The sequence below is a fragment of the Mycteria americana genome, chromosome 3, assembly GCF_035582795.1.
Source record: "Mycteria americana isolate JAX WOST 10 ecotype Jacksonville Zoo and Gardens chromosome 3, USCA_MyAme_1.0, whole genome shotgun sequence".
NCBI lineage: Eukaryota > Metazoa > Chordata > Aves > Ciconiiformes > Ciconiidae > Mycteria > Mycteria americana.
In genome coordinates, this window is record NC_134367.1 from 52,826,502 (window position 1) to 52,845,865 (window position 19,364).

Genomic DNA, 19,364 nt, shown 5'->3' on the forward strand with positions numbered 1-19,364 from the left:
TTCCTTCTTTGCTCCCCACTGAGCAGCCCTTTATTTTCACAAATTAGTCATTTACAAGAACTTGGCTCAAGACGAAGATGCAGAACCAAGAAATGTGTAACTTTACAGGTAATAAGCTCATACCTTATCTCACAGAAATTGCTTCTGATTTCATTTTTTAAAGAGTAAATAATAAATGCCCATCCCCATTCATACACAGTTCTGCTGTCTACACAGAAGATTTATATAAACTGCAAAGTATTAACTCCATAAATCAGATTGCTGACTGTGAAGACAAAACTATATTGTCCACAGAAGCAAAACCATCACCTGGACCATTACCAAAACCTGGACATTTAAAATTGGTCATAGCTTTTAAACTAGTTGTGTTTAAACTACGCAGTACAGAACAATCCCATGCAGACATATCAGCTTGAATCCCAAAACAATGTAGTCACTACAGCACTGCAGTATACTTTTCTTTTGGCACATCTACTTAACTGGGCACACCACCCCACTGATACGGCTACCCTTGAACTAGTTCTACAGATGCAAGCATTGCATTCAGTTACTCAGACCTTCACAGACTGAAGGTCACCACAGAGACCGGGCACGCCGTTCGGCACACACTGCCTTCAACAGCATTGCTTAACACCACTGCCGTGTGAGTCCGTCAGCACTTAACAGCCAGTCACTCTACATCGGATTTTAAGATACAAATGAGAAATGATGAAAGATGTTTAAAAAAAATAAACCACCCAACAACTTAAGATATTATAGCATGTGGGAGAAGAAGGCAATTCTACTGAGCTGCAAACAACATACTTCTAGGACACTGGGGTTTGTGAACATTGAGCAAAAACGGCAATAATGAAATACTTACCTAAAATAAATGGGTGTCAAGGATACAGAACTCCAAAGATACGATATTCTAGATCTCACAAAATGTTTTTTTACCAACAGCTTCAGAATCATAAATATAGCCTCCTTTAAATACATAAATATCATTTACTTGCTTTGGCTGAAATGCAAGTCTATATGAATACTTTTCCAAAGTTAACTGTTCTTCTTATGCAAACATAACAGCCTGTTAAAGCACTTTCCCAAAGATCTCCACCAACTGGTATTTTAACTAGTAATATTTCCCACTTAATAGTAAACTCAAGATAATTTGAGAAAGAAAGAAATATATTTAAAACTTCAATACCAAGTCAGCCAATGCAATCTGATGAAATACACAATTCTGGTTACTCAATAAAATGGTATTAAATGGCCAAAGAAAAAAAATAGGTACTTTATTAGCTATTTCCCCACTTCTAAGAATTCAATAAATAATGTCAAACGGTGTGTGCGATAGATAAGTATACTGTTCAACTCCCTAAAGACCTTACAAAAAACACTTGAGGCAGGGGCAAGTATTTCTACTTCATGTTGAATATACAGAAAAACGTTAGTGAACTTTGAACACATTTCAAGAACTTGTACAGATTTATACAAGAGGAAAGTTTTCATAAATCCTTTTCTGACAGATCCTATATCAGTACATTTTTCACTAGAGAGTGGAGCAAGTGTGATTAAGTTTAAAAACCAAACCCGAACAACAACAAACTACACAGCTCTGGTATGAAGCAAAAGGCACCCATGCTAGGGATAGCCAAGCAGAAACAAGGTCTTTGTCTGTAATCATTTTCATCTGGTCCACAGAAATACTGGCTTGGGAGCAGGCCAACTAACTTGAAGGTCCTGTTGTGCGGGGGTTTGTCTGAGGGCAGGGAGCAAGTGGCATAGACCAAGGTTTAATCAAGCAGGTTCTATTAAACAACCACCCCAGGCTAATGGTGGCAACGCACTCACTGAACCCGAGTGAAAAACATAGCAAAACATAACTGAAAAGAAACGCTATTCTTCAAGAGGCTGCAATTCAACAATTTTTATTACAGTTTTTCAAAATTGATGCAGAAGAATTTGCCTGATAAAACAGGTACCAGGTCACACCTCCACAAGGTTTCTCCACACTCCAAGTTCTCTTATCTGAAACTCAGGGCAAAGATTAAAATGAACATTGTTTCTAGTTCCACAAGCTTTACAATTCATGCTATTTTAACAGGGACTAACTTTTTACAAAAATGGAACCGAAGATATACCCCTGTCCTCAAAACTTCCTGAGTCAGTATTCTAGATAGCCACAGGCAGCATCCAAACACAAAGCTCCTCACTCCTACCAGCAATAATTCAGAGTGTATGTCTCTCAAAAACCCATACCAGTGCAAGGCCATAACCTGGTCTTTGAGCTTAAACTTTTCTCCCCCACCAATATATATCACATTCTGCAAGTCCTTAAGGTTAATGTTAACATTTTAATTTGTACAGTGCAAAGGAAAATTCTGTCCTCCTTCCCCGCAAAATTGTACTCAGCTGGCTTATGTCCAATTGCAGTATTCAATGCAGAAAATGAAGATATGATTACTACTTCTGGGTAACATTTCCAGTTTCGATCTTCCAAATGCTTTGGAAAGAACAAAAAGTACCAAATTCACTTTAGAAGGGTGCAGTTCAGAAGACTTAGAATAATTAAAACATTTCAAAGGAGTTAAACTGTCTTAATTATTGCAATTGTACTTCAGAATTCTCCCATCATATGAGAAACTACTTTACAAACAAGCCAATGGAAAACTAGAAACAACTTGCCCAAGACCATAAGAAAAAAAATAGGAGGATTTGAAAATAGTGCATGGTTCAAACTATTGTTTCATCCCTATTATTCAAATTTTTAAACTTTTAATGATGGTCCATCTTGAATTCACATAATTTAACATACATCCCAACTTCAGAATTAATTATCCACATCAAGGAACTGGCTTGAAAGACTGCAATCACACTGAAGCCACAACTGTGGCTATCACATCAGTTAATACAGATATTAACATTACAGTATAAATTAAGAAAGTTATTATTAGTATAAGTGCACAATATCATAAATAAAAATAAATAATAATTAAAGTGCACATTTTCTTAAACAAATGAAGTGCACCATAAAAACATTCCAAGACCTAGCTAGAAAAACCTAATAGAAAACAACAACAATTCACCCTTGTAAGCAACACTCACAGAATTTAAACATTTGTGACTTTGTAGGACAAAGCCTGGGAACACTGTGGAGTTCAGTGTCCTTCAAACACAGTACAGTCTGGAACACAACATTCATACAGATATCTTGTTATGCTCTAATCACTTTGTTTAATTGCTGTCATACAGCATAGAGTTAATCACTCAGCAGGAGATCAACAAGGGTTACAAACTCCCCCCCCCCCCCCAAGATAAGGCAAAACCATGACACTGAAGCATGCCTAGAATTTAACTGAAAAACCTTTCGTGGTATCCAGAACATGGCAGCAAAGCCCCTAAATCGATCACATTCAGCACTGGTTACTTTATGCAAGCTGCTCACGGATTTACCTCCATACATAGCACATGGCCATAGCCCTTTACAAAGGTAACAGTACCAGTAAAAGTATCTACGATTGACTGGGAAAAGGGACCTAATCCTTCCCAAAAAGCAGTAAGTTCTTATGCTTTAGTGGTTTTTATGCATATAGAAATAGCCACTAACCCAAAAGAAGTACAAGATCAAAAAAATCCAGACGTGGCGTCACTAGGGTACCACGTTCTTCAACAGACTAGGAAAGTAATTTTCTTTTACCATTATCCTCAAATCATATCAAGCCTTATCCAGTCAGCAGCTCAGCCAGCTCCTTTTCATCCATGCAGCAACCAGCCACAAATAACAGAAGCTGGGAATCTACAGGTTGATCTTAATTTATTTCTAGGGAACAGTATGCATGCTGAATTTCAATGCACATATATATTAGTTCATTTTGAGAGCTACGTAAGAAACTCAAAATGTGAAACAGTAAGGATAGCAAGCAGAAATTTAAAAGAAATCCATGACCACATCAGTCCTTTAAAAGGTTTGTCTTTCTTCACCTTCAAGGGCAGCTGTCTGCTGCTCTGCTAAAAAACTTCACAGCACCTACAGGTTGTTCCTACAGCCCCGTCCCAGACAAGTTCAACACAATGTGGATACCCGAGTTACATTTGGCTGGTTTTGGCCACAAAAAGAATGGATGAAACCAACAGACTTTTATGTCATTCCGCTACGGTGAAAAGTTTACCATTTCAGTAATGTCTGTGGACTGTGTAGCTGGCCTGCCTGCTGATGCATCCCTCAGAGGTTTGGTGGGAACCTTCTCAGTGTTGCAAACAGAAGAGCACACGTGTGTACGGCACAGGAGAGGACTTCTCATACAGAAAGAGCAGACATGTATGTCACTTCATCTGCTCGAACCTGGGCCTGGACTTTCCTCTTAATGGCAGGGTGGGAAGCCAACCTCCCCAGCAGGCAATGACTATACAATCTTTAAAAGTTGAGCTTGCATCATCTGGAACAACGTCTAAAAGTAAATTTGGGGAGTGGGAACAAGGCAACAAACCTACACCAAACAGGACAGTCTTTACTACGCAATATAAAAACAGCTAGAGTGAAAAGAGAATCCCCAAGGTTGATCCAGGTACACACAAGGAAAACACTTTTCAGAACGGAAACAATATGCTACATTTCATACTGCATTTCTGAATCTTTTGTCTCACAAAGTCCTTATAATCTCAATTTTCAAAAAGGCGCCCGAATGCTACACAGCTCATGGGTGTCACTGCCTGACGATACGCACTAAACTCTGCTAGGTCTCCCTCCAAACGCCCCAGACAACGCCAGCTACCGCAGCATACCCAGACAATAACACCAGAAGGCAGCATTTCTCTTTACTTTCTGCCACCTCCAAGACTTGAAGGCCATAATGAAGCCCTTCTGGAATCTATGAACACAGCAGAAATAAAGGGCAGAAGATTGTGTCATGTTAGATGTTACTCTTTTAAAAATGCAACAATACCAAATTCCTGAACGCTAAGCATAGTTTCCTACTCCGATAATTTTATAGACTTGCCAATGTCAGGTACTTCCATAAACGCATGTCCAAAAGAAGGCTAACGCAGGGCTCATAATATAATCTGTGAATTTTTACAACAATGATTTTTTTTTTGGCTGGTTGGTTTAAAAAAAGCTTCAAAGGAAAAGAGAACTTTTTTATTTTGTTTGTTGAAATTAGCATTCTAAAATTAAGTCTACTATAAACGTTTATAAATTGGCAGAGACATTCAAATATAGAGCAACTGATTACAACAATTAGCTTTTTTTAAAAAATATCTGACTTTCATTACATACATGAGAAACAAGCAGCAGAACAGTTACACACAGTTACACAGAAAATCTGGCACGTTCCAGCCATATAAAAGAGATCATATTAAAAGCACCACTGGTATCAGATTATGGATTGACACTCAGTGTTATCACAGTACCCTATCAGAAATTGAACTATACCCAGATTTTGTTCTATTATCTATAGACTATCCACAGATGTACTTCTAAAAACCGCTGTTGATGTGGCTACTCTTCTGGTTGTTTATTCCTCTGTAAACCAGTCTATGAACTCAGGAGGAAATGTGCATGTTAAGAACTTGCCTTGTTCTTTAAAGTGATGCTAAGCTACTTGCCACTAAACACAACACCCTTATATTGTGTGCTTCCAGAGTCTCACAAAAGATGGTAAAGACCTATAAAAAAAAACCCCAAACTTCACCTACCATAGGTCATGTGCTATGTATGAGATGACAGCTGATTAAAAAGACAAAACAGCAAATCTGAGCACTGATAAGATTTTCTGTGTTATAAAAAAAAAAAATTCCTTTACCCAGCTATAACTTCATTAGACTGGGAGCGGGGAGTACAGGTCTGTTAATATCAACATGAGGAGATTGGAACTATTCCAGCACCATTACACATAACGTAACTATATCCTCTTCCTTTTTTCCAGTAGTTTCTAATTCAGAAAATTAAAAGCAAATCTTTGTAGCATAGATAACTTCTAACTGTTAACACGTTTCAGACTATTTCACAGTCACAACCACAGACAGATTTTTAAGATCTCTGCAATAACAGACCATTGGAAATCTTACTAACCTTAACCTTATTAAAATTTAGCCTTTACACTATAATAAGAAAACCTTGTATTTGTAAGGAAAGAGAGAACAACCTCAGTCACTGCCACCCTCACCCCAAATCTACTGATGGAGATTCAGAGACCTCAACCAGCTACAGGGTTGTTGCCATTGCTAAAATTAGACTAGCTCCAAAGTATCTTGAGTGACTGAGAACTGTGAATTTCATATAAGGAGGTGTGTTTTATAACAGATTGGCATAAGCAGACTTGACAGCCTGTTTATAAAGGTAAAAACTGAAGCATTCACATTAAACCTTGAAAGCTGTAAAATTATTCTGCTGCTCCAGGTAATTTCTTCCAGCATTTACTGTATTAAAGCAGGGGATGGAGCTGTACCTGATCTTATTTCTTTATAGACAGGCTTGATTACAGATAATGAGCAGATTTAGGAAATACCTCCCTTCCAGAAAGGATACTGCATGTAAGGATTTGTTACCTTAAAATAAGGAACAGCAGCAGCAACAAAAAAAAAAAAACCTCTGAAATAAAGAGGAAACAAGCTTTTATTTATCTGTGATTTATTTACCAAGGCCACAGACACAGGGTCCTTTAGACTATGCCAAAAAAGAATCTGCTGTTTGTTTCATAAAATCACTTATAAGAAGAATGTTTGTGACTAACTATAAATGTCAAGAACATTAGCTGTCTGGTTTTCAGTAATTTTATAAGTATAGGTCCTAAAGCCACAGTGTAAAAACATACTGTAACTACACAGTCTAGCTTGATGTGCATCATGTCTGTTCTTCTGTAGTGCTAAATCTGGCTAAATACTACAAATTTGATAGCTGGAAGATTACTATTAAAACATCAAATATTAGGAAGCCTGTATTTCTTTTGAGTCTCTTTGGTGAGAACCTCAGTTTGAAACACCAAATGTCAATTTTTTTCTAAACCATTGTAACGCATTAGGTTCACCTATAGCAGAAGAAAAAAATATTGACTCAATGTAAGACCCATCAGAAGGACAATGGCCTAAAACCTGCAGTTATTTAGTTTTCCTTTTCTAGCTCACAACAATTAATAGCTTCCTCTCAAGCATATAGAAATTCCAGATTTACCAGAGGTATCTGTTGCACAACAGAGCACATTTATTACAGTTATAAAGTTGCTGAATAGAAAAAAAAAAACCACCCTCATAAGAAGGTATAAGGACCAGAACGAAATTCTACAAAGTCATCATAGGGTCCAACTTCATTCCATTTGAAATGGGAAAAAAAAATCATTCTTGCTAATGGAGCATCCACACCTTTCCCCTCACTTCAACATCAGGCAATTAGGATTTCACAAACTTACAGATGTCTTTATTCAACCACTAAGAGAGACTTCCCAACACAGAACAAGGTCTTCAGTCAGCAATCATCGTATCTGTTCCCAGGGAATCCAAGTCAGTCTGCCTCCTTTGAACTTTAAAACTGCAAGTCCTGCAGTGAAAATAGGCTTCTCTTGTGCTCTTTCTGTAGCTTAAGAGCATCATTTGGATAAAGTTTTACACTGACATTTTTTTCCCACCACTGAACTCATGCTAAAGGTAGAATAAATGGCATTCCACTTCTAACGGCCTTTTGGTTGTTCTGAACTGAAGGTCAAATTAAATTTGGTAATTTGTCTGCCTCTGTTTCTCATTTGGAGCATGACAGAATTGGGAAAAGGAACAACTGGTTATCCTGTACAATGATTAGTTTTAATCAAAAGGTATGAACATAAAGCTAACTTTGAAGTCTACAATGCCCTTGAAAACATAGCAACAACTCATACAGGAACTCCGTTTCAGGAATAGACACACCCAAAGACACAGGCTGAAACCCACTGTCAGCTGCACTAACGATAATGAATCAAAGCAACCAACATGGCATTTTTGAATGAGCAAGGTGATAAATCTTAGCATGAATCTGTGGTAATCCATGGAAGTACTAATACAGTGAGAATTTTCTCTAAACACCTTTGAATTTGCAGAATTCATGAGCCATAAGATAAGAAGCGTCTCTCTCAAAAGAACCTACTAGGAGTCAAAAAGATAATCTCATGCTGCCAGAATTTCATGCACAAGTGACCTCTGTATCACCAGATCTCTTCAGGCACTCGGACCCCACAACATACCAAAGAGATGGGAGAGTCAAGGACACCTGCAGTCAGAGCAGAGTCCCAGCATTACCTGTGTGAATGTTTCCAATTGCTCTAGTGAAGACGGGGAAAGAAAGAAGGGACAGAAGAGACAGAAAACCTTCTGGCCACATAAAAAGGATTGACTCTTGCTGCAATTGATGTATGAGGAAACCAGATACATCGATTTAAAATAGTGAAAATGTCCTACTTTACCTCCGGATGTAGTTTCCTTTCCAGAAGATCTAGCTTCTGCCTCCACGTCAATTGCCTATAACATTTATTTTCACTTGACCGTAAAAAGAAATCAATAGCATCTTCTACTTAAGTCAGCAGGGAATGAACAAAAAAAATAATCATACCGCACATGAGGCCCAGTTTATGGGAACACATGTTTAAAGCCATACTGTCTGAGACTGTCCCCAGCTTGTATCTGTGCTCCTATTTAGCCCAGAACCCTTACCCTTAAGTGAGCAATCCGACACTCCCAGCACTCACAGGAAGCTATAGCTGTTGCTTTGCCAATTGGAAAACCTGAGCTCAGTGTGGTTTCATCTCCAAGACGAATGACCCTAAAATTTTTCAAGATCATGAACTTTGCAGAAAACAGACACCTGAGGGAGAAACAAGCAGTTATGCAGTAGTCTCATCTGAAAATACTTATATAAAAACTGCTAATCCCAGAAAAGGCAGAAGCAAACATACATAATGCCCTTCAGAGATTCACTTTTCCAGTAACCTCAGCTCCTCCAATCTTTCTCACAAGAAAAGTCAGCTCTGCTTTCCAATTAAAAAAAAACAACACACAAACAAACAAAAAAACGAACACCCACACTTATAGACACCAATTTTGCAAAGGTCAGTTAACACTGTCTCTACAACATTCCTTTCAGACAGTCTTATCAGATATACTAATATTTCATAAATTCTCAAAAAAAAAAGCTAAACCAAGGAATTGTGCTCCACAGAAAAGTCTAAGAACATATTAATAAGAAATTCAGATACAGAAGTATCAGTTGATTTAAAGACTATCACAGGATTTTGTTAATAACAACTGATTTTGATTTAAAAGGTTTCTGTGCTTTTTTTCTTCCTGAATCTGTTGAGATAGCTGAAGTTCACAAGAGGTATAACAATTTCTAATATCATCACAACTAGCATTATCATCTGTCAATCATCTAACTTACAGTCAAGTGATCCATGTAAACCAAGTCCCCAGAGCTGGGAGGTCTTTTATAAACCTAAATTATTTAGATACGTGACACTCGTAAGTCAAGTCAAAACAGTAAAGGTTTTTATTTGCTATACCAGTAGAAATTGTTCTTCATTTCCTAAGGTCACATGCCAAGTTAGCCAATTTATTCTAAAAGCAGTTGTCCTGGATCAGTTTCAGCATTCCTTCAGGCAAACACGCTGTTATTGAAACAAATAAATCTTTTTTAAATTCTAATACTTTGTTTCAGTAAGAGAGGTTAAAAAAAAAAAAAAAAAAGCAGCCTGTGTCAGTTCTCAAATGCCAGCAAAGAAGGTCAAGAAATGACACATCTTTGGAAGCAGAATATATGAGCTGCCAGTCACTTCCGCTAATGATCCCTTCCTCGATCATACACATGCACTGTATCATCTCCTGAACTGTACGGTAAGCAGCAGTGAGCACATGCAAATAGAATCTTATTTTACAATGCAGAACTTGGCAGTTAAAAATAGAGGAGAAAGACTTGGGTTAGAAGACATCTGTGCAAACCATGAGCTTGATTAAGGCCACAGAAGACACACACACTCCCTTTCAGTAGGTATTTTCAAAAGATATGGGAAAATTTAATGTTACTAACAAATCTCTAGTGGAATTTGGTTAGAACATTCCACAGAAATTCTGGTTACTTGTGCAAACACATCTGTAGCGTTCTGAATCACAGCAATTTCTGGGGGTTGGGGTTTTTTTGTTTGTTTCATTTTGTTTTTAAATCATGCATGATGTGAAAATACTCAACTTTAACGTAGATGTATGGAAAAAACTTTACAACATTTCTACCTACAATACAACAGATTAGATTCAATGACCCAGAAATACACCGACGTATTAAATTCCTATGTCAAGTAGTTCACAGGAGAAGTATTTAGCTTCTGACCTAGCCCCTCTTCTACCTTGCTTTGCACCCTCTTACCAAGTCAGGGGGCAGAAAGGAATCTCTTCTTCCCCCTCAAGCTCTTACTTCCTTTTCCTGCAGCACTATTGGAAAACTCTTAACCCCTTCACTCTGTAACAGGAAACTTCTTATCCTCTTCATCTCTTTAGAAAAAACACACCACTAAATCTTGAGAGGTTTTCCTTCACAGCTTATTATGGGCTAATTGATGCACGAGTCTTCCTCTGCAAGACTGGCAAAAATCTTCATCTGTTTCTCTCTCAAACACAACCTCTTCTACATTTCATCACCTGTGCTCATCTCCTTTCTTCCTCAGGGTCCTACCACCACCACACCTTTGTGCTTACCATAGTAGCAAACGAAACACCAGCTGATGCTATTTGCTTTCTGAAAGGCTATGGGCTGTACAGCTCATTTCTGCACTTGATTTCAGGGAGAGTAACAGAAGAAAGGACAACACAGCCATGGGAGAGACCTGTGGGAGCAGGTGGAGAGCCTGTGGGAAGCCCTAAAAATTACTCATCACCACTTGCACTACCTTCTTGGGCAGGAAGCAGAGCCACGGTATAGTTGCACTGGCAGCTCTCAGTAAAGCACAGTTATGAAATACTAATGATCTCTTCCTAGATTGGGGGTTTTTATTAGACTGCATTGCAGGCAACTAGTTAGACAGGTTTGGTTTAGTTCTGCTGCTTCTTCTCACACATATTAAGAGCACTCTGGGGTAACACGTATTTTCAGGATTTGCAGGTAAATCTAGTATTTAGGTTTACTTAGCTATTGAGAGATTATAGCGAGGCATGAACACCTTCAGCCATTCTACCTTCCTCAAGATAAGAAGTTTCATCAAGAAAAAAAAATTATGCGAGTGAGGAGCAAAACCAGCTTTTCAGCTACCATCATTGGTAGAGATTTTGCTGCAGAGAAAGGTAATTGCTCAGGATCAAATACATTGCTTTCTGACTTGGGTCAATATTTCTGTGATTTAGTCTGTGACAGGATTACATTAGTAAACAGCAACTACAGCTGAAAACTCAAATTACTTACATTCAAGACAACGTCAAATAGAGGAAATAATGAGGTGTAAATACATAAATTATTATAGACTATCAAATATCTTACAAGTACATACTTGCATTGGTACATAACACTCCAGTTTCACATTCAAGAGAGTATAATTCTTGCCGCATCAATGAGTTGCCTCTCTCTTAACAGTAAAAGTAACTGCAGTACACATGTACCCATCCCCCTGTGATTTTACCGCCAACATTGTTCACTTGTAGCATTTAGTCAACTTGAGTGCAAGTTTCATTTCCTGGCACGCTCGTGCTATACGACTTCAGTAATTTAAGTTCTGCAGAATAACAATATGGGGAGAACAGTAGACAAAGTACTGCAATACAAATACTGATTTAAGAGAATAAGCAGATTACCTTTGCCTCTTCTACACTTAAAGTTTTCTGCCACCACAGTGATCTCAGTCATAAGTGTGACCAGATGCAACCTCTGAACAACCTAACGATATTAGCAGAAATCCCAACCACAGCGAGTGGCCCTGGGAGAAAGCCTGTTTTTCCAATAGAGCCATGCCTCACAGCATGCTACTTTTTCTCTCTTAATCAGTATTTTTCCACTGCTGCTTCAAACAAGTAAGATTCATCAAATAAAAAAAATTAAAACAAACAAAAGGTTACATGCCCAGGACCACAGCCAGCATTCCTAGGTTAGATTATATGCTTGCCTTGGCTATGCCCTTCCCCTTCCTTTCTCTTCCCATGCCCTCCCCCTAGCTTTCACTCCACTCGTGTGGACTTGGATGCAGTAAACACTTCAGATCCGCATTAAGAACTTTACATTAATGTTCTTGCACACCGATATCACTCCAAGGAGGAAAACAGACTCCTCTTTAGTTACAAGCTTACAGTACTCAAAAATTGGGGGAGGAAAACACACAGTGATTTCGTTTGTCTCCCCACTCCTATGCCTGTACTTTACAGTGATGTTTCTGGCCTTCCATCACTGTTGCCCAATTTCCAAAAGAGAATTCCCTATTTGGCAGCTAAGGTAAAGCCTCTTTTGTACCAATTCTCTTGTTTGAAAGTTACAGACACAGTAACAACAAGGTAATCTGACAAGTTACAAATAGTGACTTTCTTTTTTGAAAGAAGTGTATTAATGTATTAGCATATAAATCTACACACTTCATTCAGCTGATACATTGTACAGTACAGAGCAGTGCCAAATCTCTTACACTTGCCAAAGGATAACATGGCAGGAGGGGTCTGCAGAGGCAGCGCCTGCTACTGAGCAGGCGGCGAGCCTGGGAGCTGCCCAGGGTACAACTCCTGGCCCTTCTCCTGCCATCATCTCGGAAGCTGATCACTCAGTATTTCTGTCATTGCCTCCGTAACAAGATTAAAAAAAGCACATACCTGCTTTTTAAAAGGTGTTTTGGAAAACACAGATTAAAAATATTACCTACGTAGTTACTTGGAAAGAAAAAAAGAACTGCTTGTAATTTTATTTTAATAACCTCTGTTGCCCAGACCCAGGTAGCGAGTAAAGAAAAATAACATAGCCATAGCGTGAGAGAAAGCAGCCAGCTCAATTGTTTATTTAAAGGTAAGCAGAAGCAGCAATAACTAGAAAGGTTGTATTCACATGAAGATTCCAGCTTTTGCAAGTGCTACATCTGCTGTCACTGCTACAGAACGAAGAACAGAGTGGCCTATTTTCTACTTGACTCGTGCATCCCATTATTCCTTGCACGCTCATGACTAACCAACAGCGGTATCTTTTCAGCTTGCTGACTCGTCCAAACATCCTCCTGCAGGTGAGCAGACATCCTGGTGAAGGAACAGAAATACTCTGTAGCGGCCTAGACTGATAGACTGATCTTTCCCGAAGAGTAAAGGGAAATAATTCAGGCATATACAACAAACAAAGAGAATTTCCAACCCTCGCTTCATCCTAAAAATTGCATCCCATGTGATAAGGAGATAGATGAAGTGAAACAACTAAGCACAATATCGTGGCTTAAACTGTGATCAAAGAAGCAGCAAGGAATGTAACGAGGAGAGGTAAGGCTTGAAACTAAATCACACTTTCCTAATCGTGACTGGAAAAATTGCATTATTTGTTTTACTGGACAAATGTGAACAAGTGTCCAAAAAAAGTTAGTGAAAGTCAACATGATGTTTTGAGGTAGTACACACACACAAAAATCGTAACAGATTTTCCAGTTACATAAAGAGCTAAAAACTTAACATAGAGAATTGAATTGCAATCATGAGGCTTATATCACTATTTCCTCCTCAAAGCCACTGGTCCGGTTTTTGTGTATACTGAAATAAACCATTAGACAGCTCATATAAAGACGCCTATTTTCTAGCCCTTCTGGACTACAAAGATATTAATGAAAGTTTTGTTAACCCAGGTGCCTAATTTAGTTAAATGCATAATGCAGGTAATACCTCTAGACCTCATCAGAGCACACAAACACTACTGAAGTAAATGGAAGCTGCAGGTGCTCAACATCTTTAAAAATATGCTCATGCAGTACATGCAAATGTCACAGCAACATTGTTCAAACCTGACTGCCTATTAAAAAAAAAAAAAAAAAATCTTTTCACTTCCATAGAAATCAATCAGCTCACTAGAAACATGCCCAAATGATATTCCACTCTCAGCTGAAAAAGCCAAACTAAGCTGTTACTTTGTTGAAAAACTGCTTTTATGCCCAAACCATTCACAGAGATCTAAGTAATGCAACCACTTTTTTTACAAGCATTTTATCGAAGAGCTTGCCAAGCTCTGTATAAACATATTTTACTATTTCATAAAGTTTATATGCCAGGTTTTTGAAACATGAAGTGACAGGATCTCAGTGGAATTTCTGCAGAGCTACAAGGTTCTTACTGCCCTCAGACTCCTGAGACTGTAAATTGACTATAAGAAGCAAGTAGCCAGAATCTTTTTCTTTTATACAGGAATGCCTTGCAAATTTGAAATACTGAAACAGTCTCTATGATCAGCCAAAGGAGAATTCCTTTACACAAGGCTCAAAATCCCCCAGTGATCAGCACACTATAAATATGCATCACTGCTGGCTTTCTGTTGCCAGCACTGGAAAGAGTTTCTCTCCATCATAAAGGACCCCTTAAAGTTAAGAACTAATGCTAAATATCCTCCACCCGGCAGAGGTATTTTTAGCTAGATATTTTCATAAGGAAATCACCTTATCTTAATGATTTAGGTTGTTTTCTATTTTTTTTCCTAACTTGTTCACATCTGTCTTTCACCCAAGGTCCTAAAGTTATACAAAAGCAACTGAGAGTAAATTCACCAATGCCATAAAAAGGAAAACCAAAAAAAGGGAGAATAATCCAGTTTCCAAGCTTCAGGAAGTAAAACCTCTGAGTATATAGTACAGTTACATTTGTGCCATATTATATTGCATTTTAATCTATCTGACTGCCTACTGAAACTTTGCGCTTCCTTTTCCTACTTAGTTTTCTTACGGCTCAAGGTCTCCCTTGGATTATTCCCAGCTCTGACACATTAGCTATCTTTTTATCATGTTTACTTTTGTTTTACTACCCATTTGCCTTTATAATACTATTATTATTGTAGGGATTTTGAAGACATGTCCTTTATGGTGTTTTGTAGCATTAATGCAAATCTTGCAACAGCTTTCCATTGCCAATGACAGAAACGAAACAGGTAAGTTAGAAACAGACATCAAATTTCATTTTTTTCATAAAATGGTGAACTCAAAGCTCTGCCTCTTTTATGCTGTTCTTACAAGTAGTAATTTTAGGATTCCTATATCAAAGAACAGCAAAAAACATGTAACCAGCATTTTGCGTGGTTTTTACTACCACTTACTCTCATATATCTCATATATATATATATATGTAATATAAGTAAATTAAAACTTCAAAAAAAAAAGAAAACACAATTACTAAACCTACAAATATTAGAAGAGCTCAGTGGCAGCTGGAACACCCAGAAAGGCTTTAACATTTCCTTCTCAAGTTAGCTATGCTCTACTATTCTTAAGGTTGCAGAGCAAGCTAGTGAGAATCAGAGCTCATTTCCCAGCATTTAATCCTCCGCCTGAATTAGTGTGCTACCTTTCAGTTATTAATCACTTTGATACTACATCCTCTTAACTCAGAGCTTAAATTTTCAAGACACACATGAATGCAATTTACTCCTACAAAAAAAAATCCCTGAACTTCTCTATTAATCTAAAGCAGCAGTGCTCCATTAATCACTTCCAGAACTCTGTTTAAAAAATTGACATTTTTCCATATTCAGTCTTTTCTTTTTCAAAGTTTCAGTTGCCTATAATGGAAAGCTATTACTCTTTGGCTTTCTGTTTGAAAGGTATCACCTCCGATTTGCAAGTATATTTTATCAAACTTTACAGTATGCTTAGAACACTTCTATAAACACGGTCCGTGTTTGCGCAGTATTCACACGCCAGAGTGAAAAAGTGCTTAACGGCTCTTCTGAAAGAAAGGGGTTGTATTTGGAACCTGCACCTGCATGAGAGCCTTCCTCAGGCCTCAGGACTGCTCCTCTTCAACGACTGCGCACCAGCCAAGCAATCCGAGTTCCCCATTGCTCTCTTAACCACAGCACAGTAAAAACGGCATCCACGGGACACCTATGCCATGGTGCCAGCTGTCTTTTCCCCAGGGAAAAGAAGGAAGCCCTGCTTAGCCAACATACGTAGGCTTAATGGCTAAATGACCCCTTTGGATCCAGCCAGCAGCCAGGTATTTGAGGACAGGGACAGGTATCCTGCTCTCGCATGGGATCGAGGCGATGGAGACACACCTCCCACACACCTGTGCGTAGGTACGGACAGAAGCTGCCAGCTCTGCCTGCGAGGAGCCTCCCAGACACGCCGCCAAGCCAAGCCTGCCCGGCTCTGGGTTCAGCAGGGTACCTGCGGCTGGGGCCAGACCAGGGACCAACACGCTCCCCGGGGTTTCCCCGGGCGGCTCGGGCGCATCGGCCTGAACGGGAGAACCCGAGGAGGGGCAGCCGGTAGCCAGGAGCTCCTGGCATCAAACTTGCTCGCTTTCCAATCCCCTGCAAGTTCTCGGAGCAGAACGTCAAAGCACGAACGCAGTCGCACAAAAGATGAAAGCGACGACATGAAACCCGGTATCGAAAACCAAAGGCGATGCCAACGGCACAGCCTGCTGACACAGCACCCCCCGCCCGCTGCGCCGCCGAGGGGGGCAGAGCGGGACGCGCCACCGGGGCCTCGACCACCACCGCCGGCGGTGGAGCGCTGCCGCGTCCCACGGCCGCCAGGACGGGGGGCACACGGGGGGGACCGCGACAGCAGGGCGGCGGGCGCAGCCAGCGGGCAGGGGCGGGCGGCATCGCCTTCCCCTCACGCGACGCCAGGGCTCGGCGGGCAGCCGGGCACCGACCCGCGGTCGCACGCGCGCGGCGCCGGAGGGCCGCGGGCCGCCCCCGCCGCAGGGCCGGGGCACCGCGGCCCGCTGCCGGCGCGGGGCGGGGGCTGCCCGGGCGGGCTCCGCGCTCCCGTCCCCGCGCGCTGCCAGAAACTTTCCGCCGGCGGGGAGGGGAGGGGAGGGGAGGGGAGGGCGCCGGCGCGGGGGGGAAGGAAGGGGGGGGGGGGGCCGCCGGCCGTTGGCGGCGCGGCCCGGCGGCGCGGCGCGGGCCTTACCCGTCCTTGCGGCGGGCCTTGTAGACGTGCCCGTAGGTGCCTCTGCCCACTTTGCAGCCCTCGTACTCGAACAGGTCCTCCACCCGCTCGCGCTCGGCCGCCAGCTTCGACTTGAACTCGTAGTCCATGTCTCGCCCATGGGCGGGGAGGGACGGGCAGGGGACGCGGCGGCCGGATCAGCACCCCCGGCTGACGGAGCCCCCTCCCGGCGCCGCCATTTCCGGGGCTCGGCGGGGGCGGCGGGCGGGCGGGGGGTGGGCGGTTTGTTTTTGTTTTGGTTTGGGGCTTTTTGGCGGGGGGAGGGGGTGCGCTCCGCCGCCACCCGCTTCAACTGGGCTCCTCGCGGCGCGGCGCGGGGGACGCCGGGAGTCGTAGTGCGGCTGCGGGCGCCGGCCCCGGCGCCGCGGGCGGGACGCGGCGGCGGCAAAACTACAACTCCCGGCATGCCCCGGGCCGCCCCGGCCAGGCGGCGTCGGCGCACTTCGCTCCCCGGAGACGCTGAGCGTTTCAGCGGCCGCTGGGAACTTGCTGACTCTTCACATTGCGGGATAGAGGCGGGAGCGGCGCGCACGGCCGGGCCCGGCGCCTCTCGCTGGGAGGGAGGGTGCACGCGCCGCCGCCGCGCCTCGCAGGGCGCAGCGGGGAGCCGAATAGTGCGGCAACTTGTTTATCTCGCGAGCTGCCACTCAAGGGCCCGCCCCGCCCCCCTGCTGGACGCTGCGCTCTGATTGGCCGGTCTCGCCCCGCCCCCGCGGTGGCTCGGCCGCGGGTCCCCGCCGCCGGCCCCGGGCGGCTGCGAAGTCCCACCCCCGCCCGCAGTCCCACCCCCGCCCGCAGCCTCCCCGCCCGACGACGGGAGGGGCGCGGGCCGAGGCGGGCCCGGCCCGCGGGCTGTTTCGAGGCAGCGGCCCGGGCCCGGCGGGGTTGCGGCGTTGGGGAAGATCCCCTGCTCGCCTGAAGGGCGGGGGCGCGGCCCCGGGAGCGGCGGTTGCCGCCACTCGGCCCGGTGACAAGCGGCGCGCGGGAGCGGCCGTTGGGCCGCTTCCCGTGCCGGCAGCGCTCGGGCCCTGGCCCGCCCCAAGCAAACGGCTCCTCAGCGGAGCAGAGGCCTCGTCCACGTCCCGGTCCCGCGTGTGCCGGTCCGGCAGGGCCGCGCTCCAGGCCCGCGCCCGTTTGGGGCCGAACGGGGAGGAGGCGGAGGAGTGGAAAGCTGGAGTGGGTGGAGGTTCCCTGCGCGGCGTCACCTTTGTGTCGCTGCGGTTCCGTGACAGAAACACGGATGCTCAGAAAGTGGCTAGAGGTAGCCAGGCGCTGCGAGATAAACTCGTTGTTCACACTACGGATCACAGGGGCAGATACAGCGGTTGCATTCAAATACTGACCCGGGCTCGTCGCTGAGGCTTTGCAATTCGTTAAAGCATAGAGATTTTTAGACAAACACGATGCTGCTTTCAGATTTCACGCTGAGTATTTTGAGATAATAGAAACATTTAGGCCTTCTAAAGTTACGTCTTAGTCTCTCTTATTCAGGGATATCTTTGTGAAAAACATCACTCTCTGCAAGCGTATTTGCATTGTGGAAGCACCACGCAGAGCTAACCAAGTATGAAGGTTATATCCTGTCATACAAGCAAGTAATAATCCTTGCCTGGTATGCTCAACCCGAGTTTATAACAGCCAGCAACAAGTGAATGAAACTGAAATTAGAGAGGGGAAGAGTAAAAGCGGAGGCTGTCCATCTCCAGAAACCGTCTTGGTTTATCCCCTGCGCAGCCAGCATTAATTCCCTAATTGGAAAAGTTTTTCCCCTGCCTAAGACACACTGGATGGGAGGGGTAGAGGAGCTGATAAGAAGCTGTCATTGCTGACAGAGCAAAGGGAGGTGTCACTTGCACTATAAGGTAAAGTACTATATGATTACTAGTGCATAGCTGAGTCATGAGGTCCTAACCAAAAGTTTGTTTCTCAAGCAATGGCAGAAGGAGCGTAACCGTTTTGAAGTTATTATTTCTCCCAGAAGGCAATAGATGATTCAGAATTTCCCTCGTGTCAGGTAGCTAACATCTGAAATTCTCAGAACACTTCATCACTCCTTTACCAAAGTAGTATTTTCCAGAGAACTACAAGTGCTTTTCTCTGCAGTTGCAGATCTGGATCTTTCTGAACAAGGCCCAATCATGAGCTGGCAAATTTCCTAAACACAGGAACACAGGTGAGAGAGGACCACTGATGTTTCAGTGTCAACATTAAAGACATTTGCTAAAATTAGAGCTAACCATTTTTTTACATTTTGCAAAGTGTTCACGTCTT

The 19,364-nt window shown here is 42.7% G+C and overlaps 1 protein-coding gene across 1 annotated transcript in view; it reads right to left on the reverse strand.

Moving 5' to 3' along the window:
* CDK19 (cyclin dependent kinase 19) overlaps positions 1-17,368 on the reverse strand; it is a 130,548-nt gene extending 113,180 nt beyond the window's left edge. The window contains exon 1 of the mRNA XM_075498559.1: positions 17,055-17,368. Within this exon, the coding sequence (XP_075354674.1) occupies positions 17,055-17,182 (128 nt within the window). The 5' untranslated portion in view covers positions 17,183-17,368. The remainder of the gene's footprint in view (positions 1-17,054) is intronic.
* Positions 17,369-19,364: the final 1,996 nt, after the last annotated feature.